General features: G+C 46.5%; 1 protein-coding gene across 2 annotated transcripts in view; it reads right to left on the bottom strand.

The window, feature by feature from the left end:
• ANKRD29 (ankyrin repeat domain 29) overlaps positions 1–13225 on the bottom strand; it is a 43070-nt gene extending 29845 nt beyond the window's left edge. The window contains exons 1-2 of one of the 2 annotated variants that reach the window (XM_029216904.1): positions 13169–13225; positions 2966–3076 (exon numbers count right to left, since the gene is read on the bottom strand). In XM_029216904.1, coding sequence (XP_029072737.1) covers positions 2966–3076; positions 13169–13189 — 132 coding nt within the window. In that variant the 5' untranslated portion in view covers positions 13190–13225. Of the gene's footprint in view, positions 1–2965; positions 3077–10576; positions 10652–13168 lie in introns of those variants that run through there. The other variant, XM_029216895.1, reaches the window with a different exon arrangement.
• Positions 13226–16945: the final 3720 nt, after the last annotated feature.

Genomic DNA, 16945 nt, shown 5'->3' with positions numbered 1-16945 from the left:
CCTGGGGCTCATTTAGTTCAGGTTTAAAATGAGGAGCTGGATGATATGATTGCCAAGGTCCCTGCCAGCTTTAAGATTCAAGGACTTGAGACGTACCACCTGATATTCCAATTCAAGTGGGCTTTTGTGGTTTAATTTACATTTGTTTTCAAGGGCTCGAAACTGTAATCTGAACCACGTCTTCTGTGTGGTCAGCAGCCTGCTTCTGTGGAGAGGATAAGAGAGAGGCAGACGGCTCTGCCTGTGAGGAAGCCTCACGAGGTACGGGGTGGTGATTCTTAGAAGCCTTGTGCTATATATTCAATACGTCTGTGGGATTTTGTAGGAAGGCAGTGTAGTTGAGTGGTCACTGACGGTATGATTCTGGGCCGGTTATCTGAGCTCTCAAAGTCTCATTCACCTCATCTGTAATGCGGAATAGTAAAAGCATCTGCCTGATTAAATTAAATGGGGAAAAGCAATAATTCAGGCGATGTGCTTAGCTTCGTAATGTTGGATAGTCAGCAAGAGTTAGATGTTAAAGTAATATTATGATGCCTCAGCAAATGTTAGGTTATCATTTGGTTTTTGTTGACTCGCGTGAAAGACAGTCCTAGTTTGGGGAAAGTCTTGTTTGCTGTAAGTAAAAGTACAGGTAGCATCGAGAAGAGCTAGTGGCTTCACAGAAGTGCTTTATGATACTCTTCTAGCCCACGTGACCGCATTTGGTATTTGAATGTAAGACCTTCATGTTGGCTGTACCACCTATCATTCAGGGGGACTTATTCCTCCGTGTTTTTCAAGATTAGAGTAGCAAACTTGGAGTTACCAACTTCCTCTTGAACGTGAGAACATTTTTATTCAGCATTCAGACAGAAAACTCCTTGATTTAAAGCCAGTCTGAACAGGCAAGCCATGAATGTATCCTTTGCGTGAGAGATGAGAAAATTTTTTCATCATGGGTCACACTGGTCTCAAAATACAAATCAATCATGAGCTACAGGAACCCCAGAGCACTTAACTTGGATATTTTAAAAAGAAAATAAAAAACAACAGGCTCATCTATTTTACAGTAAGGGAAGATGAATGAAACAAATAACCAAAATGCTCCTTTATACACTGTATTTCACTTCTACATCATGGTCGACTGAGGAAAAGTCAGAGGTTGGGACAAAGGAGGAATAGAATACAAAGCCCGCGCGCCTAGGGCCCCTGCTCCGCGACAAGAGAAGCCACCGCAATGAGAAGCCCGCACACCGCAACGAAGAGTAGCCCCCGCTTGCCGCAACCAGAGAAAGCCCGTGCGCAGCAACAAAGACCCAACGCAGCCAAAAATATAAACAAACAAATAAATTAATTTTAAAAATAGGAGGGATCTGTGGATGTATTAAGCTACACAAAGCTGGAAGTCAGGAGAAGGTCATAGGGGGTGTCTGAAAAGGGGTGACTTTAAGAAAAAGGAGTAAAGTGGTCATCAACATGGTCAGTGGGTGAGGCCACAATGAAAACAGGCATTCCCACTCCAGTTCTGTCCAGTGTGGCACTGCTGCCCAGCGAGACCCAAGTAAGACCCGACGACCAGTTCACAGATGCCCAAGACCCCATATCAGTTTGGGTCCTGGCAAAGAACAGATGGTACATTCAAACTGGGATAACTGGATGAAAGTTTAATAAAGAGACTATTTATAAGGCTATGCTCTGGATGTAGGGAAACTACAAAGAACAGTACTGGGAGCGAGTAACAGCGGAGCTGCACTGCTAGCCCAGGCCCGAAGGCTTGAGGGACAGGTGGTGGCTCCCAGGACGGAGAGGGTGAGAGTCCTGCTGCCAGACAGGATGGGGGGGGGTCTAGACTCCCCAACATCCCTGTCCTCCCTCCCTCTGATTCCTGCCAACGCTCCCACTGGCCAAACCCTACTGGAGGCCAGAGGGAAGCCAGTCCCCTGGGGCAGGCCAGACAGCTCCAACCCTGGGACACAGAGCAAACTGGAGAAAGTTACAAGTGGGTCTGGAGGTGCACCCCAAGCTGTCCTGCACTGACGCCCGGTGGCGGGGGGGGGCAAAGTGGAGCAAATTTTGATACCTCGCTTGGGCTGGTGGCTGACATCACCTACCAAATTTGCGCAATAAAAAATGGAAATGGCACACCCTGTTATCAGGAAAACAAGAAGGCTCCTGTGAAAACATTTCTATTTAATCCCTAAAATCAAAACATCTCCTCTCTCCTCACCTGAGGTCCTCTTAAGTCCCCAGAGATGCGACATTCTGCTGAGAACAGAGAAATTGCCGCCTCTAGCCGGGGAAGGAAGGGCTCTCGCAGTGATGCCTGAAAGTAGGCGGGAGGACCTGTTTTTATTTCCCCTTCATTGCCGATGAGGGTATTGGTGTTTGCCAAGGTAAGGAAGGGATAAGAGGCTGGGTGGAGGCTTCCATCTCTCAGTAGAAAAAACCCAACTCCCACATCCGCGGCAGCCCCCTTCCGTTCTGAATCATCTCCCCCTTTTCTTCTTGGACTTGGCCGATTCTGATTCCCAGTGACGTGTCTCTTCCCCTATTGTGGCCCCTCCTGTTTTATGCAGGTAATGGCTTTCCCAGTATGTTTTTTTTTTTTTTTTTTTTGCTGTACGCGGGCCTCTCACTGTTGTGGCCTCTCCCGTTGTGGAGCACAGGCTCCGGACGCGCAGCCTCAGCGGCCATGGCTCACGGGCCCAGCCGCTCCGCGGCATGCGGGATCCTCCCGGACCGGGGCACGAGCCCGCGTCCCCTGCATCGGCAGGCGGACTCTCAACCACTGCGCCACCAGGGAAGCCCCCCAGTATGTTTTGGAGTTCCCCGTGGTACTTCGGACTTTTTGAAAAGGATGAAGCAAGCAAACACATGGAAAAGCAGACAAGCACTGTGAAGGAAGGGTACTCAGCAGGCGCTCTCATGCCAGCGGGGGACGGCGAGCTCCCAGCATGCGTGTACCGAATGGACCGGTCCGTACACTGTCCCTGCAGTCCACGTCCACTCGGCCACTGTTCAGCAGCAGCCTGAGCAGAGCCAAGTTGCCCCTCCTCGCTGCCCAGAACGCCGCGTTGGCAAGTGGGGTTTCCTTCTGCAGAAGCAAAACAAAACAGAAGCTTAAAATCGATCTTCATGAACACGACCACTTCTACGCAGGTACGCACTACCATTCAAAAGGGAGACCTTCCAGATGTGTCTGATCATTTGAAAGAGTGCTCCTCCGGCAACAGGTGATTGTCGTGTACTTGCTTATGGGATGCAGATACCCGAGCCATGGGGCTGTGATGAAGAGCCGTGTTGTTGATTACACAGCACTATTAATACCCTATTTCCCACCAATGTCCTCACTTTCCTGCCTCTGTTCACAGTTTCCTTTTTGTTTGAAATGAATTTTCCCCCATCCTTCACGGCCAAGGTTCTGCTTAAAGGTTATTTCCTCCCTGAAGTGTTCCCAAATCTCTCTTTGCCTCTAAGCAGAGGGAAATCTCTCCCAATTCTGAGTTTACAGGTACCTTTTCTGTGACCTCAATACTTTCTACCTGATTCCAGCTGCCTGGGTAAATGCCTCACTTTCCCTCCACCAAATTTTCTCTGTTTCAGCTGGAACTTGACAGACGTTTCTGCTGAGAACAAGGAACTCTGGGCAGAAAATGTTGCTGTGAGTCCTTTAAGAAAAAGGAGTAAAGTGGTAATCAACATGGTCAGTGGGTGAGGCCACAGTGAAAACGGGCATTCCCACTCCAGTTATGTCCAGTGGATCCTTCACTCCACTCCTGGGTTATTTTAAAGTTGCTAAGTTAACGTTGGAACAACTACAGAAGGAACAGAGCTGGAGAACAGGTCTCCTGAATCAGAGCTGCAGAGTTGACTGTAGTACCACCACCTTCTCTAAAACAGATCAATTTGAATTTGCAGAGAACAATCCCTGGTGGGGGTGAGGGACAGACAGAACCAGACAGCTCAGGGTTTCCACCCCAGCCCTGGGCAACGGACTTGGCCCCGCTGAGGCCTGGATTCCTCTTGCTCAGATGGAGATCACATTACCTGCCTTGCAGTTTATGGTAAAAATTAAATGATGCAGGTTAATTGGCTAATACGGTGCCCAGCACATCATACATGCTTAACAATTACTAGTTTCTTTCCTTCTGTCCACTTTCTTTCCAAAGTTAGAATCAACAGGCACAGCTGAACTCAGAGTACTGGTACTAATAAAGAATTCTGCTGGTCTCAGGAAATTTTCTAGTATTCAAATTGTTGAACAAAAACACTTTTTGGGGTGGGCTCAAAGCACATATCTGCCCCAGAGGGTCTTTTATGCAATACGTCTTCTAAGTATATGTATAAGGTATTACATACAATAGCTAACTCACCGATGCTAAGTTGAAAACACCAACAATTTCCGCTGCTCCACAGAACCATCACAAGTGAAGGTCCAGTGGCAGCAGAGCGGTGGCAGCACCTGTGGGTGTGAGGATTTAATTTCAGGAGCTCTTCAGCACATACACAACTTACTGTTCCTGTGCATTCTTGGACAAGAGCGTGGCAAAGTGGGGAGTGATAAGCAGATTACAAACATACTTGGAATGCTTCCCTGGCTCACTTAGGAGGAAACAGATCACCTTAAATTCCAGGTGAATAATTTGCTTCCCCTGAAGGTGTAAGCTTTACTGTCCCAGGAGTTTTCACACCCAGTGTCTGTGGTTTTTGCACCAGGCTGGGTCTGATGTTACAGTTGTTAGTAAGTGGGTGAAGCAATGGCAAGGCTGGTAACTCATGAAACAATGCCCCTTTAATAGAGAGATTGCACAAGGCCAAGATGAAGTTTGGGAGAGTGAATCAGGAAGACAATTTAATATGCACCATGGAACAGCTCTGTTGGCTTTTCTGGAAACATGAAACCTTGAGAGTCATAAACTGTAAATCATTTTCAGTGATTTTGTTGTTTCACTTTAACCCCAAATACCTTTCAAAAAACCATTTGCAAACCACAAACTTCTATTGTCATGACAAGCTCTCCAGCCAGGAGCCTCTCCTGCCTTTGGGATGGCCTCGGGGATTCCTCTCCTGCACGGGCTACACATCCTGGTTTCCTACAAGGTTCTAGAAACTGAGCTTTGGGAAAAGGTGTAAATCCTTCTTTTTTCCCTCAAGAGCTTGATATACTGGGAGGTGGAGGCATGATAGAGTAGTTGATTTGGGGTGAGAGAGAGCTGAGTTCAAGTCCTGGCCCTGCTACTTCCCGGTTCTGGGACCTTGGGCAGGTTATTTAATTTCTCTCTGCCCTAGGAAAGTGAGAATGATATTAATAGTGGTAGTATAGTCAGTATCCTTGGGGGATTGGACCCCCTGCGGATACTGAACTCTGTGGATGCTCAAGTCTCTTATATAAATCGGCACAGTATTTGCATATAACCTATGTATCTCCTCCCACGTACTTTAAATCATCTCGAGATTACCTGTGATATCTTACACATGTAAATGCTATGTAAATAGTTGCCAGTGCAGGTCAAATTCAAGTTCTGCCTTTGGGAACTTTCTGGAATTTTTTTTCTGAATACTTTTGATCTGTGGTTGAATAGGCAGATGTGGAACCTGCAGACACGGAGGGTCAACTGTACCTCTGTCATGGGCTGTTAGAGGATAAATGAAGTAATACATGCAAATGCACTTTGACAGCAAACGCTCAAGAGATGTGAGCTCTAGATGCACAGTCCTCACAGCCCTTTAAAAGACTTGTCCAGGAGAATTCACTTACTTGGTTGCTGGCATGTGCTCGGGAGAGTGGCACTGGCCAGGGGCTAGGACTAGAGGTACCAGTCAACCTTGATCTCTGCTCCAATGGCTTTATGGGCCAGTAGGAAACGAGCATCCCAGGCATGCAGAGTGCTGATGCAATGACATGGGGGCATCCTGGGAACCGTCACTAGCTCAGGAGGGCTGGAGTGAAGGACGTTGGGGGGAGAGAGGGCAGGAGATGCTGGAGGGCAGGTAGTCAGGGCCACATCTTGAAGGACTTGCTGTGCTATGTGATGGAGCTTGGACTTCATCCGGCGGGTACTAGGGAGTCAAGGAAGGGTTTTAAGGTGGGGAGAGACCACCAGTTTTGCATTTTAGAAGGTCCCCGTGGCAGCCTCAGGAAGAATGGACTGAGGACTGGAGCCAGACTGAGACTAGTGTCTACAAGGTTAGGAGACACTGTACAGACAGGGAAGAGATGGTGAGCTGAGGCTATGATCGTGGGGACAGCAGGATGAGACAGACGGGGGAAATTTCAAGGAGCTCAACCGAGTAGTCTCGGTGTATGACTGTCTGTGCAGGAGCGGAGGGAGAGAAGGAGCCTGGTGGATGTGGTGCCACTCATGGAAGTCGGAAGCTCCGGTTGAAAGGCAGATTATGGGGAAAAGTGATGAGTTCAGCTTTGCACATGCTGAGTTTCAGATGCCTATGGGGCATCTAGGTGGAAATGTCTAGCAAAGCAATGCATTAGTTCTCCTATCACACTGCGGCCAACCCATTTTACTGGAGGGCAGGAATCCTGAGCTAATACTTACCGAGTGCTTATTCCGTACCAGTGGCACATCCTCTTCAGACTAGCTCATTTAAGGCTCATCACAGCTCGGGGAAGTGGGTGCATTATTATCCCACTGCTCAGATGACGTAAGTGAGAAGCGAGAAGCAACAAGGCAGGCTTCAGCCCCAGGCAGTCTGGTGCTTGAGGCTGGGCTTTCAGTCATCCTATCGTCCTGCCTCCTGCGGAATTCTCCTCCTGAGACAGCAAGGAATAGGCAGTGTGGACCCCAGTGACCTCCTTCCTACCCTCATTCCAAGTCCTCTTCTGCCAAGATGGAAAGTCCACCGACCTTCTTTCTCTTTGGGGTCTACAGACCACATTGCCTGGTGAACTTCCAAACCTCCTCTGGGTATAATCTGCACATAATCATAAAATGCTGTTTACATAGGGCAGCCCTTTAAGTCTTTAAAGGAGCTGATGCACGTGAAAATGCTTCACACAAATCTTAAGGCACTTCACCAATCGTGTGATTACTATTTAACCTTTTCCTTGGTTTTTCGGGTCTCTGCAAGCAGGCTGTTGGCTGTGACATTGTCATCACAGCAGTGACAACCTACGTTGGGTTCTTGCTCTGTATCAGGCAGTGTGCCGAGTACTCTCACTGTTCTAACGCTTTTAATTCCCAGAAAAACCCCATGAGGTAGGTGTTACTGTTCCCATTTTTAAGATGAGGAAACTGAGGCACAGAAGTGACTTATGTAAGGTCATCCAGCTAGGAAGTAACGGGATTCAAACCCAAGTCTGTTTGGGTCCAGAGTTTGAGATCCTATATCTTATCCGCTGTGAGAAAACCTGAGTATAACCTTCCACATATGCCGTCTTCCCTTCTCTTTTTTCCCCCTATTTACTGCCAGAATTTTGGCTCACACAGTGGTCATTAGCACACTACCAGAAATTAAATACAGGAAGGAAGGGGAGAGAAACACAGAAGGGAAGTTGTTACTTGTACAGAACTGGAATTCTGATTAAAAGCTAAGAGGGGGTAGAGATCTAAACTACTCGTTTAAAAAAGGGTTAAGAATAATGTGGATTTCATTTGTATAATTAATCTAATCAAGAGAACATTAGCTTTGTTCAACGATGAATTTCTCTGATGTTCGAAGCCACATTAAACAAGGGGATAAGGAGGGTTGAGAGACCACGGGCAGGAGGAGGTTTTTGATATGTCACCATTCCACTTCATGCTAAATGGCTGAAATTTACAGAATTGCTTAATAAACATGAACTGAGAATTAACCCTGTGTTGTAAGTATCATCACACTTCTGTAAGTGATAGGAAACCTAAGAGCAAAAAGTAAGTCATTTATTCACCCAGGCATTCTGCCTAAGAGGTAGGCCTGTATAACACTGGCGTTTCCAAACTCAGAACTCAAGACCATGTTTAAAGTCTGTTTAACACATATATGTTCCGAATAGGCCAATCGATAGAGGTAGAAAGTAGTTTAGCAGTTTTCTGAAACAAGGATGTTTGGAGGAATACAGTGACTGCTAAGAGGTATATAGTTTCTTTTTGGGGTGATTAAAATATTCTAGAATTGATTGTGCTAATGGCTGTACAACTCTGTGAATATGCTAAAAACCACTGAAACGAACACTTTAGCGGGGTGAACTATATGGTATGTGATCTGTATTTCAATAAAGCTGTTAAAAAAAATACATGGCTTTGTTAATTTATTCTCCTGTGGCTCATCCAAAAAATTTCAGATGATTGATGAACTGGAGTTGATTTTGAGATAATTTACATACCTTCAGAACATAGATGGAACATACAAGTTCCTGTACGTCTCGTCTGGCCAAGACATGAACAATGTCCATCACCAAGATGAAGGCTGGAATTGAGATGCTTTATCCCCTTGGGTAAGACAGGCTCAAGAAAGACCTAGGTATTACCCTTTATCTAGTGATGATTCCCCTGGGATGGTGACCTCCCTCATTGGGTTAGGGTCTAACCCCCAAATTGTGCCAGACTTTTGGCAACCTCAGCCCTGGAGAAATAGCTGTTATAAAGACAAAAGTTAATGTACTGAAATCCACGAGCTTCATTCCACAAAAAGACTCAGACCTGCACTTTGAGTTTGCTTTTACTTTAAAAACAATTCCAACAAACATGTATCTCTTTTCCCAACCAGAACAAATTGGGAGTTGCCAAGGGTGAAACAGGAAGTTTACTGGAGAGGCAAAGCGCTACCAGCAAAATGGACAAAGGATAAAAAAGGGTGTCCACATGGTTCAGAAGCAAATAGCCCTACAAGTGGTGACTCAGTCATCGAGAAGAAGTGAAATTGTGGTTTCTAACGCTCTGTTGATCCTCCCACAGACTCAGCCAACAATGCTGGGTCTTTTCAATGCAGGCCTTGGAGATCCAGGGCCTCGGGCCTACAAGCCTTTCAGCTGCCGATGAAAATGAAACAGTTAATCTATGGCTCCAAAATCAAAGTTAATGAAAACATCATTCAGTATGTACGAAATGTAACATGCTGTCAACTTTACTAATTGCTAAAATTGGTATTCATAAAATACCGCTGACACATGTATATAATCGGCAGGGCTGATTTTCTCACTAGACAAGAACTACTGAATTGCAGAAAAATCCTGGACAAATGTAAATTAAATGTTATTTGTTGCTAAATAAGTTAAAAAGCAATAGTATACAAATCCTTCCAAAAATGTACAATAAAAGTGCTTGTGGGATCTTAGTTCCCCAAACAGGGATTGAACCTGGGCCCCTGGCAGTGAAAGTGCTGAGTCCAAACCACTGGACTCAGTCCAAATTCCCTGGCCAGGGAATTCTCAAAAGTTGCTATTCTCATTGTGGGCTGAGGGTACATTTTAATATGTTTGGTATGATGTGAGCTGGGGCTAGTGCAGGGTTAGTCACCGGCCTGTGACTCTGCTCCCTTCCCCCACTCCCCCTCAAGCCTTCCCTCTGTGCCTTTTGGAACTCCTCCACTTGCTGGAAAATCAACCGTCTTTCTCCTTCACTTAGCACCGAGCTTCCTCTGCCTCCCTGGTGGAGGCTGGGCCTGCTCTCAACCCAGCCCTAGGGTGAGGAAGCCTCACCTGGCTTCCAGACACTGCCCTTCTCACCAGGTGTACATCTCTGCTGCTTCAAGACTCAGGCCATCCTACCTTCTCATCCTCTGCCTCACCTCAAGGTAGTTGTCGCCTCCTGACATTTTCTTCACTGAAAATGAACATTTTCTTCACTGGAAATGTTGGCACCTTCCTTTCTGCCCACCCCAAATTCTGACCGCATCCTGGCCTTCACTTTACAACACATCAATATCTCTGCCCCTCCCACCTCCTGAGAACTTCAGCACTCAGCTCAATCACCCCCTCCATGCGCAAGCCTTCTCAGCACTCCCTGTTGTCATCTTAAAATACTTTTTTATTGAGATATAATGTACATACTATAAAATTCATCCTTTTAAAGCATATAATTCTGTGGTTTTTAGTTTAATCTCAAGGTTTCACAACCATCACCACTATTCCAGAACATTTTCATCAACCAGGAGAAACCTCGTACCTATTAACAATCACTCCCCATCACCCCCTTCTTCCCCCAGTCCCTGGCAACCACTAAGTTACTTTCTGTCTCTATGGATTTGCCTATTCTGGACATTTTGTATAAATGGAACCATGTAATACATGGCCTTCTGTGTCTTGCTTTTTGCACTTAACATAATGTTTTCAAGGTCTATGCATGTTGCTATGTATGAGTGCTTCATTCCTTTTGTTGGTTGTATGATATTCCATTACATGGATATACCATGTTATGGACTGAATGACTGTGTCCTCCCCCCTCCAAGTTACTATGTTGAATTCCTAACCCTCATTGTGATGATATTTGGAGGTGGGGCATTTGGAGATAATTAGGTTTAGATTAGGTCCTGAGGGTGGAGCCCCCATCGTGGGGTTAGTGCCCTTACAAGAAAAGGAAGACATTAGAGCTCCTTCTCTCCCCTTTCTGAGGAGATAGCCAGAAGGTGGCTGTTTGCAAGGTAGGAAGAGGGTTCTCACCAGACACTGAACCTGCCAACAGCTTGATTGTGGACTTCCCAGCCTCCAGCACTGTGAGATATAAATTCCTGACATATGTTTTCATTTCTTGTGCATATACACCTAGAAGCAGAATTGTTGGGTCATATGGTAGCTCTATGTTTAACTTTCTGAAGGATGACTAGACTGTTTTCTATTATGGCTGCATCATTTTATATTCCTACCAGTAATGTATGAGGGTTCCAAATTCTCCACATCCTTGCCAACACTTGTCATTGTCTGTCTTGTTGACTGTAATCATCCTAATGGGTGTGAAGTGGTATCTCATTGTGGTTTTGATTTGCATTTCCCTGTTGGCTAATGATGTAAAATATCCTTTCAGTGGCTTATTGGCCATTTGTATATCTCCTTGGGAGAAATGTCTATTCAGATCCTTTGACCATTTTAAAATTGGGTTGTCTTGTTTATTGTTGAGATGTCTATTATCATTTAAAGATGCTAAAGTCTCTACCATTTTAAAGCAAACAAACCCTTGGCCAAGTCTGGATTCCTGCTGCAGCCACCGTTCCCGCAGAATTTTTTGAGAGAGTTCTCTCCACTTGTGGTTTCCACCCACTCTCTTTTCAAGCTATTACAATCTGGCTTCTGAACTCAACATTGCATTAAAACTGCTCTCAGCAAGGTCACCAGAGCCTGTTTTGTTACAAAATTCAAGAGGCACTTTTCGATTCTAAGCTTGTTTGATTTCTCTGTGGTATTTAACTCTGCAGCCCTCTCTGCCTTTGTGGAAAGACTACAGATTCTTGGCTTAATGATAGCACACACTTCTGATTTTTCTCATACACTTCTGTCTGCTCCTCCATTTTCTCAATGGGTTTCCTTTATTCTGCTCATTCTTAAAATCTTGAGCTTCTTTAAGATTTTGTCCTCAGTCCTCTTTTTTATTTTTTAATAAATTTTATTTATTTATTTATTTATTTTGGCTGCATTGGGTCTTGGTTGCCGTGCGTTGGCTTTCTCTAGTTGTGGTGAGCGGGGGCTACTCTTCGTCGCGGTGCGCGGACTTCTCATTGCAGTGGCTTCTCTTGTTGCGGGGCACGGGCTCTAGGCTCGCGGGCTTCAGTGGTTGTGGCACGCGGCCTCTAGAGCACAGGCTCCGTAGTTGTGGCACACGGGCTTAGCTGCTCCGTGGCATGTGTGATCTTCCCCGACCAGGGATCGAACCTGTGTACCCTGCATTGGCAGGTGGATTCTTAACCACTGCGCCACCAGGGAAGCCCAGTCCTCTTATTTTCTACCTTTACGTGATCTCACTGGGCAATCACATTCATCCCCAAGGGTTCAATGACCGCTTAACACTGCTCACTCCTAAATCTCATCTCTATCTCCTGCCTAGACTACTCTCCTGGGCTCCCGGTTTGTACATCTGTCTAACCAACATCTCTACTTGGACTCCTATCCATCCTTAAACTTGACATGTCCCACCCCAAACATTTTATCTTTACTCCTCTGGCCTTCCCTAACTCAGTGAATAACATCAATTACCGAATTCTGCTGATTAAAAAAAAATTTTGTCACACATTTGTCTGCTTCCTCCCATCCTCAAAACCTGTGCCCTAGTCTGGTACCATTTAACAAGATGACCCCAGCATCATCCTGACTGGTCTCCCAGCTCCATTCTCTTCTCCAAACCGTAGCCAGAGATCTTTCTAACATGCAAATCTCACCGTGTCATTCCTCTGCTTACACGAGCTACTGTAAGAGGTGGGATTACACTGGCTTTGGAGCCAGACACACCAGGGTTTCAATCTGAACACCATTCACACACTGGCTGCACGGCTGTGGGAGGAGTTATTTAACTTCTCCATGTTTTAGTTTTCTTATTTGGAAAAAAAAAAAGTCGGGGGCACCAAAGTACCATCTCGTGGGTCCTCCTGAGGATTCAGAAGATGCTCCATGATGCCCTTGGTTCAGAGTCGGGCACATTTTATGTGCTCAATACATTTTAACTACTATTTTTATTAAAACCTTCAATAGAGGCATATCAGTGAACCTCATTTTCATCCTAAAATGTGGGCGTTAAATGAATGACTTTAATAACCTCTTTGGACACTGAAGTCTGGTAATCAATCGCAGCTCCACTCTGCGCTGGTCACTCAGCTTCAGGGTCAAAAAAAGTCCTGTGGGGAGGGGGCAGCAGTGGTGCGGCTGGCGTTCGGGAACGCGGACGCAGGATCGGGCATCGGTGCCGCAGCCCTGGTCCCTGCGAGGGGCGGCCGCAGAGGAGCGCAGACCCAGGGCTTCTTCCCCGCCCCCCGCCCGACTGTTATCCCGGCGACAGTGCTCGCCGCCCCTGCGCCCCGCGGCCGGGCTCACCGCACCTGCAGCCAGAAGTACTGAAAGCCTTTCGGGCAAAAACCGCACCCCTAGACCACAAACCACAGGAGCCATCCAGGCCCAGTCGCTCCCTCCCGTCCCCCGCCAGCCCCGCCGGGGCGGCGGCCACCCCTCCCTGCGGGCCCGCGGCGGCTCCGGGCGGACGGTGGGTGCGGGCCCCGCCGCCGCAGGTCTGCCGCCCGCCCGGCGCTCCCTCCCGGAGCCCGCGGCGCTCACCTTGAACGACATCCTGCACATGTCCGCGGCCGCCCCGCCGGGACCGGTGCGCTTCCGGCCTGGACGCCCGGCCCAACCCTCCCCCGCTCACCCGCCGCCTTCCGCAGAGGGGCGGCCTTCCCGGCGCCGCGCGCTCTCGCCGCCGCAGACGGGGCCGGGGCGGGGGGAGAGAAGGGGGGAAGGAGGAGGGGCGGGGGGCTCACGCGCGACCGCCCTCCGCGTACCTACCACACACACACTCCCAACTCCGCATGCACTGTGCACACTCTACACACACACAGGTTCATACATACACCACTGCACGCTCACAACTTCACATCACTCTTCACACATCCAGGCTCGCTCTCTCCCACTCCATCCCACTCCAAACTGTACACCTCACACTGTGCACACTTTCCAGGTTACACACACTCAACCCTAGCCCCACGTTTTAAACCTACTTGATACTCCGTGACAAAGTTGATTTAAGCTAACTGCATTCATTCACAGGAGAAATAAGCATATTAATGATTCAAAAGTTGGATAAAAATGTTTTCTATTGTAGTTCAATGTGCTAACATCTTTATATGTCATGTGTTATGAAAAATTTTCGTATGCACTAAAAACTTAATTAAAAAAATTTTTGGTTCAGGAGGAAAAGAAAAAGACACACCCACACCCCCACACACCCACCTTCTCTCTCATGCACACACTCCATGCACATCCACAGTCCTCACACACATACACTGCAGTCTCTACACAGACTCTACATTCCACGCACACAGGTTCACACACAATACATAATTCCAAACTCACATCCATGTATACACAGTACACACACATCCACACACAAATCCACACACATCCACATCCTCCAAAAGGGCATGGTCTTCATCAGATGACTCTTAACCTTCATTACAGCACAAATATGACGATGATGGAAATGAAACATAGGAAAAATATTCACCCATCATCCCACCACTCTTTCAAATAACCATTTTCAGTTTTGTTTCTGACCTTCTAGGTTTTCTTTTCTTTTTCTTCTTTTTCTTTTATAAGAATCTGGGATTTTTCCTCCTGGGGAAAGAGCTGGGAAACAAGCCTTTTGACTGAAGGAATGATAAGTGGTATTTTCCTTTTTGAAGGTGGAGGGCACAGTTTGAAATAGACACATATTCCTCTTTTTATCACACCGACCACCTTCTCCCCTTGGCCTTATCCTGCACACCTTGCAGTATCACAGGAGCTGTCCACTCCCTCGAACGTACTGCTTGCTAATTGCCCAGGGTTGGTCTGAGGGGAGTAAAAGTGGGAGAGTCATATTTTTTTTAATTAAAAAATATATTATTTTTAAAGTATAAACAGCAATAATATCCTTTCTAGAAAATTTGAACGCTGAAGTAAAAGTGAACGTCTCACACCCTCACACTACAGGAATCCATTCATCCTCCCCCTCACCTCTGTCTGAGCCTCCTTCTTTTTTCCGATGAATTTGTAATGATTTTTTAATTTAAAAGTTAAAAAAAATAACTACAAATTAAAGTTCATAAAGAGCATAAAAATATTTATCTTGTATGGATAAATTGTATTACTTTGTGTTTAAAACAATTTTAAGGAAAAAAGTTCTAAAATTTGATAGGAATTTCTAATTTTTAAAATCAAGATAGACTCAGGGACTTCCCTGGCGGTCCAGCAGTTAAGACTCCGCCCTTCCACTGCAGGGGGTGAGGTTTTGATTCTTGGTCGGGGAACTAAGATCCCACGTGCTGCATGGTGCTGCCAAAAAGTAAAAAAAAAAAAAAAAAGACACAAAACTTTTCCCCTGCCCTGGGTGTCTACGGATGAGATAGTTTTGAAGTAGCTACATGACATTATTATACAAAATCAAGCATTGGAAGTTTTGCTTTATTAATAGTTTTGATAAACAAAAAGAGGAAGGGAAAGAATTAATATTTTGAGTGCTATGTACCAGGAGCTTCCCTTGTAAGAATGCTATGAGGTGTGTATTATGCTCAGTCCACAGCTGGAAAAAACTCTTTTTGAAAGATGAAGTAATTTGCTAATGAGTGGTCAGGCTCGACCTTTAATTAGGTCTTTCTGTGGGCTTCCCTGGTGGCGCAGTGGTTAAGAATCTGCTTGCCAGTGCAGGGAACACGGGTTCGAGCCCTGGTCTGGGAGGATCCCACATGCCGCGGAGCAACTGGGCCCATGCGCCACAGCTCTTGAGCCTGCACTGCAGAGCCCGCGAGCCACAACTACTGAGCCTGCGTGCCACAACTGCTGAAACCCGCGCACCTGGAGCCCGTGTTCCGCTGCGGGAGAAGCCACCGCAATGAGAGGCCCGTGTGCCGCAGCCAAGAGTGGCCCCAGCTCGCCGCAACTAGAGAAAGCCCGCGTGCAGCAATGAAGACCCAACACAGCCAAAAATAGATTAATTAAAAAAAAAAAAAAGTCTTTCTGGCTTCAAAGCCTGTTTCCTTTCCACTCAGACTTGTTTTGGACATTGTCTCTGGCCAGGCTGCTGATGGGATTCTTGTCAAAGGAAAGAAAGTGCCTGAATACAAAGTTTAAATGGTTAAAAAAAAAAAAAAGAATGTGCATATACACCATCCCATACACGTGGCTCAGCTTGTCTTCATGAAAAAGCCCCCAAACAGAGCAAATCTCTCATGACCACAGCCAGGCACCTCTTTCTAAGGTCTTCTACTCTGGAACTTAGCAGGAACCCACCAGGCCTAACACAGGAAATTCAATCCCTGTAGCCCCACCCTCCATATTCAAATACTTTCTCACTCCCCCAAAAGAAGGGCTCCACACTTGTCCTAGGCGTCTCCTTGTTATCATCCTCCCTCCCATCCCCATGGCTCGCTCGTGTCTGCCCTAACCCCAATCTTGACCTAGCGGAGTTACTCCCAGCTCAAGTCCCTTCCTGCATCCTGCCCCTCAGCCATCTCTCTCCCAACTTTGTTGAGTTCTTGCTGTAATTCTGCTCTGCACCACATCCGTTAGCCCGAGGTATTCCTCTAGACTTTGCTTCTGTTACTTTTGACTCCTCCAGCGGAGTCTAAATTCTTCAAAGTCAGACTCTGAGTCTTATAATATGTCTTTTATTTTTTTCAGGGGTTAGTTTACGGCTGGAGATATGGTAGGTGGTCGAAATGTATTTATTGTTGATTGAATAGAAGATTCAGGAATTGTATTCTCCACATCTACACGGTCAGAAAGCCCACCACTCCCTTGCAGACACCCATGACACATAAGCACAGCCATCTGAGTTCATTTCAAATGAGGCCATGTTTGTTATCACCGCGGTTTATACCAGCACGGGCTGTAATGTGTTCATTCTGGATTTTGCACTCTCAGTTTGCGCCCTAGCAGGACATGCTCTAGTCGGTCGGGCTGGCCTACTGAGCCCTCTTGCTCCTCTTTTTGTCATCAGGCCCTTTCACCCCAATTAAGAGTCTACCCTGGACAATTTGCCTGTCTGTATCCCCCGTCTACGTTCCCACCCCACATCTCCAGCTGGTTAACTCAGTCTCTCCTTTTGGAATTTACACCAGACAAGGCTTCCTACAGCTGGGAGTGTAGCAGACACGGCGTTGAACAATCTGCCCTACACCCGTTGCCCCCTTCTTTCTTGATCAAGACACCAATTTTGCTCAGGCATCTACTGTACTGCACCTTGGGATATGCTTCAGAGACCCCAGCCCTATTTTCTGTCCAAAACTTTCTTATCTAAGCTAGTGACAGTGCTTGATTTGGGAGTGAGCATGTGGCATATTTTGGTCTCTGAGACAT

The sequence above is a fragment of the Monodon monoceros genome, unplaced genomic scaffold (assembly GCF_005190385.1).
Source record: "Monodon monoceros isolate NGI ecotype Baffin Bay Population unplaced genomic scaffold, NGI_Narwhal_1 Super_Scaffold_1, whole genome shotgun sequence".
Lineage (NCBI taxonomy): Eukaryota > Metazoa > Chordata > Mammalia > Artiodactyla > Monodontidae > Monodon > Monodon monoceros.
This window is presented reverse-complemented; position numbering and strand designations above follow the sequence as displayed.